Raw genomic sequence first — 14,986 nt, 5'->3', positions numbered from 1 at the left:
ATTCAGGACCAACAGATCCACTGATGACGCCATCTCCGTAGCACTGCACACAGCCCTCACACACTTGGAAACCCCCAACAGCTATGTTAGGATGTTATTTATAGACTACAGCTCTGCATTCAACTCCATCAATCCAGACAAATTGATTAACAAACTACAAATACTGGGTCTGGGAGACCTTCTCTGCCAGTGGATCAGAAACTTCCTCACCAATAGACCTCAGCGGATCAGGATTAACCATCACACCTCCTCTAGCATTATTCTCAATACCGGCGTCCCACAGGGCTGCGTCCTAAGTCCAGCCCTCTATTCACTCTTCACCTACGACTGCACTTCCTCACACAACTCCAACACTCTCATCAAATTTGCCGATGACACAACCATAGTGGGACTCATATCAGACAACAACGAAATAGCCTACAGGAAAGAGGTCCAGAACCTGTCAGCCTGGTGCACGGACAACGACCTCAACCTCAACATTAAGAAGACAAAAGAAATAATAATTGACTATAGAAGGAACAAAATAAACCACAACGGACTGTATATCAACAGGAAGGAGGTGGAGAGGGTGGCAACTTTTAAGTTTCTGGGAGTGCACATTGCAGATCATCTAACTTGGAGCCAGAATACCTCCCATACCATTAAGAAAGCCCAGCAGAAGATGTTCTTCTTGAGGACCCTGAAGCGCAATGGGCTCCCTCAGGAACTTCTGACACGCTTTTATCGCTGCACAATTGAAAGCACTCTGACATACTGCTGCACCGTGTGGCACTCCAGCTGCACAGCAGCAGAAAGAAAGGATCTGCAGCGGGTTGTCACGGCGGCTGGGAGAATAATTGGCTCCCCCCTACCGAATCTGAGTGAAATATACTCAAGTCGTCTTCTCACACGGGCCACAAACATTATGCAGGACACCTCACTGTTCACCACCCTCCCCTCAGGCAGACTGAGAACCCCCAGCACACGCACAAATAGACTCCGGAACAGCTTTTTCCCCAGAGCTGTGAACATATTACAAAAATCATACGCACACCCATGTATACAGACATAGATACACATATCTTTCACCCCCCTTTTACCTCCTCAGTGCAATCGGACTCTGTGCAATAACTGCTGTGTTTACTGTTTTAGCTGTTTTACCTATTTATTGAGAATTTGTTAGTGTATGTGTATATGCGTGTGTATGTATGTATATATATGTATGTGTGTACGTACGTGTATGTGTATATGCGTATATATATATTTTTAACTCTGTATGTATGTAGGTATGTAGGTATGTATGCATGTTTGCATGTATGTATGTATGTGCATTTGCGCGTATGTATATGGATGTGTATGTGGGAATATAGGTTCATATTTTACTATGCTGCTATCTGGAGAGGACTGCTCCAACAGAATTCCGTTGTATTGCATACAATGACAATAAAGATCTATATCTATCTATCTATCTATCTATCTATCTATCTATCTATCTATCTATCTGTGTATTATTTTTGTGTATACTCACAATAAAAACAAAGTGTTGTGCTTTTTGCCAAATAAAGAAAAATAAACACGAAGCGAGTTCTGCCTTCTCTCTGTCAGTGTAGTCCATTCTGAAACGCGTCCGAAAATGAACAATAACTCAGCGAATACTCAGTCAAACAGGCATACAGACACACAGGCATGAAGCTTGAATTCTCTTCTTTTAAATGAAGTATTTTTTATAAAAAACAAATATTCTCAGTTTATGTAATATGAATGAAAAGAGAGAGATGTCAGTCGTTCTCATCTCAGCTCATTATGTTTTAATGTGACCCCGCTCACGGAGAGCGCGCGCTATTCAAATGCAAATGTGAGGCGATCCTGCAATCCTGTGAAACGCCCACATCAGCTGGATAACAAACACACCGCGAGTTCACTTTCAGACTGTACTTTACGACGCTATGAGGAATAATACTATCTTGATAATAATCCTGGAAAATTTACCTCAGAAGTTCTGGAAGTTTCATTTCGAGGAGCAAAAGATCCAGCTGAGGAATAGGTCAGTTCTATGCTTTGTTCTAATCGCAAGTGTCTGTACATGCAAAAAGACTGTTTCAAAATGAATCGTGTTTCTGTGTGTGAATGAATGAACAGCTTTTAGCAAACTCTATTGCTATACTAAGATGAGTAAAAATCGACTACAAAAATCGGATAGATTATAAAATTTTTACTGTAAAATACTGCCACATCAAATAAGCTTATAATGTTGCCAATTTCTGCTCGTGTTAAATATATATGTTTTGTCAAAAATAATCAATTAAGATGTTGTAGTGTTTGTTCCAATGTAGGTGATATTCAAACTAATGAATCCTTAACTTTGAAATACGTATGATAAAATGTATTATATACACATATATACATATATATATATATACACATATATATATATATATATATATATATATATATATATATATATATATATATATATACATATACATACACATACATACATATATAATAGGGGTGTAACTGTACGTGTATTCGTACTGGACCGCTTCGGTACAGGGCTTTCGGTACGGTGCACGTGTGAACCGAATGACCGAATGCAATATTTTGTGTGCGGAACATAGGTACATTTTCGTGTTTCCACACAAACATATTAAGTGGCGGAAGTCTCTGCGTTCAGCGCAAAATCCCGCCCTGCAGCTGATTCTAAAGTTTTACCTGTCGTCACTGTAACCTAAACCAATGAAATCGACTGCAGGGCAAAAAAAAAAAAAAAAAAAAAAAAAAATATATATATATATATATCATACACCGCGCGCTGTACAACAACATACACGGCACGCTTTAGCCCAGCCTCTCGCTAGCTAGCGTCATGGCCAATGCAGACAAGCCCATAGACAGTATGGACAAGCCGGAGCTTGAAGAGCCACCCTTTACACTTTGGAAAAGTTATATATATTTTTTTTAAATATGAGCAGGCCTACAAGCTTGGATTGGTAATGCTGCACTGTAATCATAGTTATTTATTTATATTTTTCATTATATTTTATTATGTGATATTGGTTTGAGACTGAGAGTATTTTATTTAGTGGAGAACTTTGCAGCAGTATTTTATTTCTTATTCTTTTTTTATTTTATATATATTTTATTATATATTATTAAAAAGTGTTTAAAAAAAGTGTAAACAAATTGTTAAAAAAAAGTTTATAGTAATAAATAGCTGCAGTTTAATGTTTGCATTTCTTTCCTTTACTGTACCGAAAATTAACCGAACCGTGACTTTAAAACCGAGGTACGTACCGAACCGTGATTTTTGCGTACCGTTACACCCCTAATATATAAAATAAAATTGTCAAAAATAAAGTCATCAACTAAGATGTTAGATATTCCAATGTTGGCTATATTCAAACTAATGAATACATATGATAAAATGTAGGCCTATAATCATTTTTTTACAAAGAAAGAGTACATTATTGAAATTGTAATTATTGTTGTAATTGTAACCTTTTTAATAAAATAGCAAAACATATTTACAAGATAGATGTAAGCAAAATCTTAAATGGTCAATATAAGTCTTCTTCTAAATATATATTTTGTCCTTGCATTCATTCTTGTGGCTCAGTCAGTGTCACACCTGAATGAATGGCTCATTATGTAAGTCATTACGCATAAAGGGTGGGACATTGTATTCTCAGGTGTAAACCACTCCTCCTTCACGCCCCCCTTGCATATTGGCTTTCCAAGCAAAACCTGTTTTACACAATTTAAATCAATGTATTGTTTTATGTAAACGATAAAGCAATACTATTTTCACATAATTTTGAAGCCAGAACTCGAAGCGACAACATCCATTAGTCAAAAGTCTTGTGGACACATATTTAGTATGAGTTTTGTGGTCTTATTTCAGCAACTTTCTTTTTTTTTTTTTTTTATAACCACGCATAAACATTATTCTCTTAAAAATACAAACATCTACATACATGTTGCTCACATATTATGATAGCCCTGTTTGTGCTATATAGAGTGAATTTACACCTTTGCCATTAATATGTTTATAAATAACTGAAAAAAGCACAAATGTCAGAGCATGCCAAAACATCCCAAGGGCCCCAAAAACACATCAGACCCCAGAGGGTTAATAGACAGATATCGCACGTGAGTCCCGCGGATATAAAGGAAAAAGGATATTTCCTTCTACTGAACTTCCCGCAAGTGCTGACTTACTGCTCACACACAGGTCAGTTCATCAGACGAATTAAACTTGAGGAAACGCAGAGTCTAACGCTACACTATCACACTAAACTGCATTTGAGTGTGGTGAAAGCTAAAATGTTATTCTATGTGTTAGTTTGTTTGCTATATGAAACTAGCAGTAATCTAGATCAACATTAGAATAACATACAGATCATATTCTAACATTTCATCATGTTGAGCTTTATAACATTGATTAGTTTTATGTACATTTGCTCACCTGTCTAATAAAGAATGTTCAAGAGCGGTGTCACGGTCAAGTCGTAACTCGTGACGCTCTGTCGAGTCCAGGTTAGTCGCGGACGCTAGCTCTCGGCATCTGGAAAACGCCACGCTGATATTGAGCCTCTTTTAGTTTTAGTCCTTTTTTGTTCCACAGTCTGCTTGCCATGGTCCATAATGTTTGAACGAAACAAGGACAGCGTGCCGCTAAACGTTACGCACTACGCGGTTGTCCACGTCTGTCGCCATGGTTACGGCATGGCTATGGCAGTACGAGCGGAAACTGAGGACAGCGCGGATATTGCGTCATTGACAGGCGACATTTTTTTCCGGGACGGGCCATTATTTAAAATTGGAATTTCTTTGAAATAAAAAATCTTTGGAGACTTTTGTGATATTGTAAGTACACAACTGCAGGAAATATATCACACTGTGCAAAAAAACCCCAAAACATATATATATATATATATATATACACAAAACACTATAGTTATTCAAATTGTTATTCTTACACAACAACATTATGGAAGAAGCTGGATGATCATTTTGTTCATCCAACACAATATGCAAATTATAAGTTTATTGCATTGTATGCTCAGCCATACATTCAGCTTTTTTTATAATGTTCAGGATTTTATACACATTTACAGGTTTTAGCATTGAGGTCTTCTTATTTGTGGGGGTGCTGCTGCTGCTGTACTTATTTGCTTTATATATCCAGATGTGTTTCTAATATTCTGACCACCTCAAGTATGTAAACAGGGCTGACAGAAAAACTATGAAGTGCAACATCACATTATTTCACTATGACCTCAGGGTTTAATTTACACATTTCTGACTGGTAGCGAACATTAGTGAAGTGTTGGTCACTAAGCTCTGCAGTTAACTATTCTCTTCCAGTAAACACTGTAAGGCCCGCTATATTGGCCCAATCTCCGGTTCGCCAATACACGGGGAAGGTTATCACGCGTTCTGTCCTCACTCATGCAAAGTATTGGTTGGTTAAATTTGCAATACATTAATCATGTACTCACTCGTTAATTCATCTGACTCCATAAATGAAAGGTTTTAATAATATCTGTGCCTCACTAAAAGTGAGCGAATGTTTGACTATTCCTTTTAACCATTAAATAAACAATGTCAAACACAGTTATAATAATCATATGTAACAATTTAATATTTCAGATATCAGAGATCAATTCCACAATCAATTCAGATATCTAAAACATGGTTATACATTGGTTACACCAAAGAATCTTACCCAGCTTGACCAGAGAGAGAGAGAGAGAGAGAGAGAGAGAGAGAGAGAGAGAGAGAGAGAGAGAGAGAGAGAGAGAGAAACCACCTATCCAATTCCACGTCCAGCCAAGAAGAAGAGACAGAGAGAGCCAGAACACCTTCCTTTATCCTCTGTCCAGGTGACAAGGGGGATGGGGTGAGACCACCCTCAAATGGCTTCTATCCCACAGAAGGGGGGTTGCCTTATCTGGCATTATCTCTAAACCAGTTCCCTATGAACTTCTATAAACCTTATTTCCTTTTATTTTATCTATCTGGATATGAGATATCTGTACCACTCACTTTGAGACATTTCAAATGACACCAAAAGCATAACAGTCAATGATAAACATTCGCATTAAACCATGCTCTTGTGTGGGTTCTTTGTTGTTAGTTCATGTGCTTCTGAGAGTTCCAATGTTAATTAGCCAGCCGGGCCCTTTTGTCCCATAAATCAGGCCTCAACCAGTATTTTCAGTCTTACAGTTTCCCTCCTTGATCCCGTGGGTCACATTCCGATGAACACTTACGGGGTCACAGTAAGACGTTTGTTATAATCCTTGAAGATGTAGCACAAAAATTGTCTTTGCAATGTTGGCATCTGTAGAAGCTCAGTGGGCGGTGTTCACCTGCAGAACACCTGTTCCCACCAGGTGTATAGCTTGAGTCCAGCGTGTGGATGAATGCGTTCAGGTTCTCTTCCTGTAATCCTGTGACATGAGCAAAGTTCATAGAGTCAATCTGGACCTTTTGTGACTTGTTCAGTTGACGTGTCATTCCTTCATGGAGAAACTTCCGCTTCCCTGGCACCTTCTCCACGAAGATGATCTGACCCTTCTTGACCAATCCTGTCACCTCCAGCGGTACGGTTGTCTGGGCAGACCTCAGTGGATGAAGGGCTTCTCCTTTGGTCCACACTGCTTTGTGTGCAACACCTGAAAAGCATCTTAAATGTCCGCTTCACGATTGAGCACATATGAACTTACAGTCGTAAGGAAATGCATAGGAACGCATAATGCAATAAGGAAAAATCATGTCATGTTCAATGTAAAATACCATGTTCATGTCAGCAATTGTGAGTGGTACGTTTGGTCTCATTAATTACCTGATTTTTAATTACCACGCCAATAGTACTCCTATAGATGGTCAAGGAAGGACAAAGGAAGATCTTACAAGCTCTTACCCTGTTTCTAGAAACATTTAAATAAATGGCATTCTAACAAAACAACCAGTGCTATTTTGGTGTAACCAAACATAGAGATTCAATTGAATTGATGTCCAAATACATTGTTGCAAGTAAAATGGACAATATACAAATATGCAGATAAGTTTCAGAAATGTTTTTCTGAATTACTCAAAGGAAATCAAAATAAGTTTCAGAAATTAAAATCAAAATAAGTTTCAGAAATTAAAATCAAAATAAGTTTCAGAAATGTTTTTCTGAATTACTCAAAGGAAAAATGCAGAAATCAAAATAAGTTTCAGAAAATTAAAATCAAAATAGGTTTCAGAAATGCAGCAAGAGGTCGGTGTAAACCAATCAATGGTTTTGTGTTTGTGTGAGAATTTTTTAGAATGTCAGAGTGTGTTTTTGTCTGTGAGAGTGTTTTTTTTTTTGTGTGTGTGTGTGTGTGTGTGTGTGTGTGTGTGTGTGTGTGTGTGTGTGTGTGTGTGTGTGTGTGTGTGTGTGTGTGTGTGTGTGTGTGTGTGTGTGTGTGTGTGTGTGAGAGTGTGTTTGAGAGTGTGTTTGAGAGTGTGTGTATTGATCTGGCTAAGTCACAGTCGATGACAGAGTTGAATTGTAAATTTTTGTACTTGATTGAATTGGTCTCACTTCAGATTTATCCATTTTAATTATGTTTCTGTTATTAGTGGTAAGTTGAGAAATCAGGGGCCCTCTGATCTTCCAACTCCCACCAACAATCATAGAGTTTGAAATTTAATGGCAGGTCTGCCTTAGAATTTGTCTTGATTTGTGACTGTAGCCATTCAGTTGTTCATGTGTGTTACATTAGTTAGCAGTTTGTTGTGAATAGCGTATGCTATTCTCTGTGTCTCTGTTAGACCATGATCATGAGATCAGCTCCACCCTGTGTGTGTGAAGCTATCTGGATCTGTTAGTGTGAAGATGACACATCTTCGTCTGATGTGTAGTGTTCAGCCTGGATAGACTCTATCTACCCCAGGTGATGTTGCTGTGAGGGTATAGTGATGGAGGGGTGTGTTCAGTGTTCATGTCTTGGAGATGGGTTGAATCTAATCGATAACAATTGTGTTGCAAATTTCGATCCAGTTCTAAACTGGGAGGCCATATTTATGCAGTAATGTGATAGTGTGACGTGTGAAAAGGCCTTTTATAATGTCTTTTCACCCATCTCCCGAGTCTCAGGTTATGTTCGAACAATTCCGCTGTCCTGGGTTTGCTCCAGGTGGGCTCCACCATTTTGCAGAAGTAGCCTAAGCCTGAGACAGAAAACAGAGGAGAGCGAACCACAGATAATTCCAATATTTCAAAAGCATTAAATTCAGACGTGTAGAATTCTTTTACTTGTTAGCAATTTTAATTCCAGATGTCACATGAAACCGAGTTTCATTGACCACGTCTGAATTGTTGCTGTTGTCTCAGTGTGTTGTGACACCTGAAGCTGCTTTTTCAGTTCAGCCTTCAGTCCGCTGCATGTGCAATGCATTCACACATTTTAATTTGTGCAGATATTTTTTGACCTGCAAAAAACTGTGGTACTTCTGTCTGCTGTTTAGCATTTCACACCCTCCTCGTAAATTTACTTATCTACTTATCTTATCAGATTCAATTCAGTTGGTGCACCCCAGTCAAGGATTATTTAGCGTGCTATTACCTGTGCCACACTCCTAGCCGTGTTTTCTAACGGTGAAAAATAAAGGCATACTCCGCCCCTTTTTGGCACTGGGTAGCACACAAATGAAATTCCGTTTCAGAAATTCAATTTTAATGATGAAAGTCACACTTCTCCAATTATTGTCCTGCTCGGCGAGTGTAATATAATGTTTATTATAATTCATGTTATAATATAATTATATTCTTTAACAATACAAGTCAAATTATATTGTTTTCGGTCTCTGGACCAACTTAACGCATGGTCAAATCTCTACTTGTTCTCATGTCAATACATTTGAATATTAAAAGGCCTTTTGGCTCAGGGCTGATAAGATGTACATTCGCTGTTTTTCTTTTTCCCTTTGCTAGGTTTCAAGTACCTTTTCTTCTCATTTAGTCTTTTTAAATGGCCATTATAACGTTTGATTCTTCTATTTACTCTTACTTTATATTTTTCCGTTTATAGATAAGGAAACTATATCGCTTTGCAGTCCTTCCCAAGGATGCACGACACAAGTGGTCAGTCCCGAAGATCAGAAGCTGAGGCAATGGCTAAATATCTAGGACGTTGCCGTAATCCCAACGCGCAACAATCAAAGATATATTCAGTAGCCCTCTTGGATGCCCTTCAGGAACTCAATTCAACCGTTTTCCAAAACTATTAAATTAGAACAGAAGTCATCGGAAGCGTCCAAGCTAGGTTAATCAACCAGCGTAAAGCTGATCCTAGTCGGACTAACCCATCCTCTCATCCAAGCAGCCCGCACACTTCCTGATATCAGCTATTAACCGTCCCGTCGCCAATCTCTGACACAATCTTGTGGAAACATACGAATCCGTTAATCTATTTTGGAAAAAACAAATCTCAGAGTAATTCAGAATACATTCAAACATAACAATATTTCGTTCTCTGAAGCCTTAAATATGAAAAGGTTTTTTGTTTCAGGATTAATGAGATGCGTTCACTGTTTCTGATTTTCAAATTCATTGTGAATCACATTATAGCCATCAAATTCAGCACAGACACACGCGTTCACTTCAGTTAACACAGGACACATGGCCTAGAATACAACATCTACAACCCTTTTACCTAAGTGTTCCAAATACACCCACAGCAAAACAATAGAATACAACATCTATATCACCTTTGCCTAAGTGTTTCAACTACACTTACAGTAAAGCAATCCTGTGTTTAAAGAATAAACTTTAAATTAGCCTATGTGCATGTTGTAGTACAAACAACCAAATTGTGTTCTATGTGCACGATGTGTTAAGAACAATTTCAAATTTGAAAATGCAGACAGGTTCAATGAATTTAGATGTTAAACTATTAAGCTATTTGCTATTGGGCTGCTACCCGACTAGCAAATGACGCTAATAGCTGAAGGCCTTGAGCATCCAAAGTTGTTAGGTCAGTAAGAGTTTTAGATGCATTTGAGCTTTGGTTACTTGCAGAGTGCTGGTTTTTGTCATTAGATTGTGATTGTCTGCGTTTTATGAAATAGGGTGGAGGTCTGCCTCTGCCCAGTGACCAACACTTTTCCTCTGTATGGCCTGTTTTGTGACAGGAATTACAGAATCTGTTCAGTTTGCCACAGTGTGGCTTTCTGAATTCTCCTGCAGATGGAGGATCTTCATGACATTCTAACACAGCTACTTCATCATGCATTTGTTTCCGTGACTCAATTCTTGTTGCCCAGTTAACTATACCTTCGAATGTGTTTTGTGCTGGAGAAGCACCACACATGAGTGATTGCTGTACACGCGGCCCTGCATTTGTAAGCAGGAATTCAAGGAGAATTACATTGTTGTGGTGAACACCCTCAATTCCAGAATACTCCTCAAAAAATTCAAACATATTTTCTGCATATGTCTCAAACGATTCTTCAGTACTCTGTTTCCGATTGAAAATCAATTCCCATCCAACAGGACTACAACCACGCAGCTCGCGAAGGCATTGTTTTAGTCTATTCAAGATTTCGCTCTCAGGCTCATTTTGATGCATTGACTGCACAATGGTGCCTGTCATCAAAACCTGTGGTATCTTATAGTTCAGAACATCTGGAATTGAGCTGATAACAATTTGCCAAATATCTTTTGGTTCGAGCTGAAATGCATGTTTTAGACTAACAATGTGTCTCCACCATGGTTCGAATGGCCCTTTCAAAGGGAATGGTCCGATCTCTGCTTTAAACAAGCTACATTCAGTTACTGTTAAAGGACGCCGAATGAGTGACTCTGTGCCGTTTGGGTGCCGTATCACCTTAAGGGCAGAAACAGGCACTCTTTTCATAACTTTATCACATGCTTCATCTGTCTGTAAAGATACAAGATTATTAGAGCAGGCTGCCTCATCTAAGAAGTGTACATTTTTAGCCCAATCACTGTTAAGCTTGTTGGGAGACTTGCTTTTAGCATTTAGCTTAGCCTTAAGATCTGCAATGGTGTCTTTGTGATTTTTACACTTTTTAGTCAGGGCTAACAGCTCAGCTAGTAATTTATCTAGCTGTGTTTGAAGATCTTGAATCTTTTCCTCAGACTTTTGTGCCTCTGCATTTTTAGAATGTACTTCTTCACATTTAGCATCCATAAGCGAAGATAGAAATTTTGTTAACTCATTTAGCCGTTTATAACTTATGAAGTTTAAAGCCTCAATTATTTCACCATGTTTTGATTTCTTCTGTTTACTACCCACTGTTTTCCACCAAGTGAAAATTTCATTGTTAATAGCATCCATGTTAAGACCTTTTCTACTGAGTTTGTACAGTGTAGGCTGAACCTTTTCGGCCCATAATGTAAACAAGACATGATCAGTACACATGATTTCACAATAATGGGCTTACAGTTAATTTTACCAGATTTTTGACTAGATAATCTTCTTTCTAAAAAAGATCTATCTCCATCCCAGCATATCAAATACTTTAGGGGTTTACTTCTCAGAGGAACTTAAATAAGCCAAATTAAATTGAATTACTTAATTTAATTCCATCTGTGTCAAAGTTTAAGATTTTAATGGAATATAGAGGTTTAGTATAGGATATTAATGTTTTCAATGTGGCTTTTGGGCCTACCAGTCAGCCAGTGTGACAAAACATGGTTTAAGCGTTTGGACGCAGCATGGCTTTAGCCTTTAGCATTAGCCTTGGGCACAGCATGGCTTAGCATTGACAATAGCACTTAGCATTAGCCTTGATATTTGAGTTTTAGCTTGTAAATCATATCATCCTGTTTTCTCCAAATTTTCTTTTCATAAACAATGCATCGATCTGCCTTTTTATTTATAAAATCATGTGTTTTCCGATCTTTTACAAACTTAGATTTTTCTTTCTCTGTTTTCTGTTAGTTTGCTCATTCTTTTCACGTGTTGCTGGTTTCAACAATGGCCGGAAAACATGCGCCTGATTTTAAAACTTTTCGGCTTTACTTTTTTAGCTCTTCATCGATTATTCATTATTTGGAAGATGCTATACTTTAGGTTTCGTTTCTTGTTGCTTAGGCAAAACAAGGAGATCTTTAAAATCTAATGCACAAGGGTTTTCATTCTTCATCTGGCTACCGCATCACGTTCTAAACAAAGGGCTTTAATTCCGACCCGTAAACAATGCAAACATTTCTTCAACACTTCTATAAAGGGCAGAAAAAGTTTACTTACCATCGCGGCGGAAGAAAGAGAAGATGTTCAAACCTCTTGTTGATTTTAAAATCCCAAATACTTGCTGAAAAGGACATTTCTCGTGAAACTGTTTTGATCTGCTCTGAGATCACGTCCGAGGTCACCACTCTGTAAGGCCTGCTATATTGGCCCAATCTCCGGTTCGCCAATACACGGGGAAGGTTATCACGCGTTCTGTCCTCACTCATGCAAAGTATTGGTTGGTTAAATTTGCAATACATTAATCATGTACTCACTCGTTAATTCATCTGACTCCATAAATGAAAGGTTTTAATAATATCTGTGCCTCACTAAAAGTGAGCGAATGTTTGACTATTCCTTTTAACCATTAAATAAACAATGTCAAACACAGTTATAATAATCATATGTAACAATTTAATATTTCAGATATCAGAGATCAATTCCACAATCAATTCAGATATCTAAAACATGGTTATACATTGGTTACACCAAAGAATCTTACCCAGCTTGACCAGAGAGAGAGAGAGAGAGAGAGAGAGAGAGAGAGAGAGAGAGAGAGAGAGAGAGAGAGAGAGAGAGAGAGAGAGAACCACCTATCCAATTCCACGTCCAGCCAAGAAGAAGAGACAGAGAGAGCCAGAACACCTTCCTTTATCCTCTGACCAGGTGACAAGGGGGATGGGGTGAGACCACCCTCAAATGGCTTCTATCCCACAGAAGGGGGGTTGCCTTATCTGGCATTATCTCTAAACCAGTTCCCTATGAACTTCTATAAACCTTATTTCCTTTTATTTTATCTATCTGGATATGAGATATCTGTACCACTCACTTTGAGACATTTCAAATGACACCAAAAGCATAACAGTCAATGATAAACATTCGCATTAAACCATGCTCTTGTGTGGGTTCTTTGTTGTTAGTTCATGTGCTTCTGAGAGTTCCAATGTTAATTAGCCAGCCGGGCCCTTTTGTCCCATAAATCAGGCCTCAACCAGTATTTTCAGTCTTACAACACTAACTAAAGCTGGCTACATAAAACTAAGGATGGCTGAAGCGAAACAGTCGTTCCGAAGCTTTGCGAGATCCCGAAGCGCAGATGTGTCGAAACACTGATCCGAAGCGTGATTCGAAACACCCATGTCACGTGACTATGGCCAAACGAAGCCTCGAAGTGTTTCACTAAGTGTTTCATCAGGTGTGGTCCGCCGAATCAGCGTTTGATTGACACGGTCGGGAACAGACCACACAATCGCACATCTGTATAAAAGTGAAATAAACGCATTTTGACCTCGTGGGTTTTTGTGAGAGGAGTTTGATTTTGAGATAGCGGATTTTTGGTGATATAGTGACATAGTGCGATTTGATTAGTTATAGGCAATTTAGACTTACATTTAAATTTACACAACACATTGACTGATAGGCTAGAGACAGACAGAGTATATAGTGACACATTAATAGATACATAGATATAAATATATATAGACAGCTAGATTAATAGATAGATACATATATAGATAGATTACAGATACATATATAAATACATATATTATAGATCGATACATATATAGATACATAGATTATAGATACATATCTAGATACATAGATCGATTCATATATAGATAGATTTGGATAGATAGATAAAATGGAGGCTCCCCAGAAGAGATGCCGTACATCAGTGGTGTGGGAGCATTTCCATTTAGAAACCCCAAATAAAGTGAGATGTGTGTATTGTGATCGGCAGCTAGCCTACTGCAACAATACATCATCCATGATGCGCCATTTGACAAGCAACAAGTGTCCCTTGTGAGAGGATTTTTTCAAAGGCTGGAGAAATTATCTGTAAAAAAAGAAGTAGGCTAAGTCCTTCCACAGCAGAGAAATTAATATTTTTGAATAAAAATCTCTAAAAAAGTGAGACATTGTGGCTTGATTTCTTTTATTAATATTCATTTTTCATGACCAAAATAACATTATGCACAGTGAGGAGCCTATAGGTTACAAGCTTCACATATTAGAACATTATAATAATAAAAAAACAACACATTTTTTTAATGGCTCGTCAAGGTTGTTTCAGATCAACACCTGCAAGTGACCACTAGGTGTCACCGTTGAGACGGGTGTCGGATTGATTCGAAGCCTCGAAACAATATGGAACATTTGGTTCAACTGTTTCATTGGTTCACGAGGCCTCGATTTTGCCATCACCACATAAAACACAACTACTGCCTAGATTCATGAGAGGACGACTAAAGTGTTTAAAAGTGAAAAACACAGTAATTTCATCAACTTACCAGCGAGCATGCTTCGGAAACACTGAGAGTGAATGGGGTTCATCAGTGCTGGAGCTGTCGGTGTTTACCTCGCGACACGCGTCACTTCCGCATTCCTCAGTTCTTCTTCTTTGGGCTTATTGGCGGTTCGCATTCTTAAAAGAGCATTACCGTCATCTACTGTAGGCAATAGATCAGAGACAGTATATCACAACTCCCAGAACAATCCGTGCTCGTGCTTTCACTGTCGCTGCGTGTTCAGCTCCTCCATCTCCAGCCAAAGCCCATCACATTCCAGAGAGGATACTGATACTAAAAATAATAGTGCTGGGCAAAGATTAATCGAGATTAATCGCATCCAAAATAAAAGTTTGTGTTTGCATAATATATGTGTGTGTACTGTGTATAATTATTTTGTATATATAAATACACACATATGCATGTATTTATTTAAGAAATATTTGCATGTATATACTGTATATGTATTTATACATAATTTAT

At 38.1% G+C, this 14,986-nt stretch overlaps 1 protein-coding gene across 3 annotated transcripts in view; it reads right to left on the bottom strand.

The window, feature by feature from the left end:
* LOC309479816 (uncharacterized protein) overlaps nt 1-14,986 on the bottom strand; it is a gene marked incomplete at its 5' end in the record, with an annotated part of 97,496 nt that overhangs the window by 80,599 nt on the left and 1,911 nt on the right. Inside the window, one exon of one of the 3 annotated variants that reach the window (XR_014199440.1) lies at nt 14,507-14,809. The exons of 1 other annotated variant lie outside the window; for it this stretch is intronic. Coding sequence is in view for 1 of the 2 variants with exons in the window: in XM_082144009.1 (XP_082000135.1) it covers nt 14,507-14,549 (43 nt within the window). Of the gene's footprint in view, nt 1-14,506; nt 14,810-14,986 lie in introns of those variants that run through there. One more of the 3 variants, XM_082144009.1, reaches the window with a different exon arrangement.

The sequence above is a fragment of the Leuciscus leuciscus genome, assembly GCF_965113295.1.
Source record: "Leuciscus leuciscus genome assembly, chromosome: 1".
NCBI classification, from domain to species: Eukaryota; Metazoa; Chordata; class Actinopteri; order Cypriniformes; family Leuciscidae; genus Leuciscus; species Leuciscus leuciscus.
This window is presented reverse-complemented; position numbering and strand designations above follow the sequence as displayed.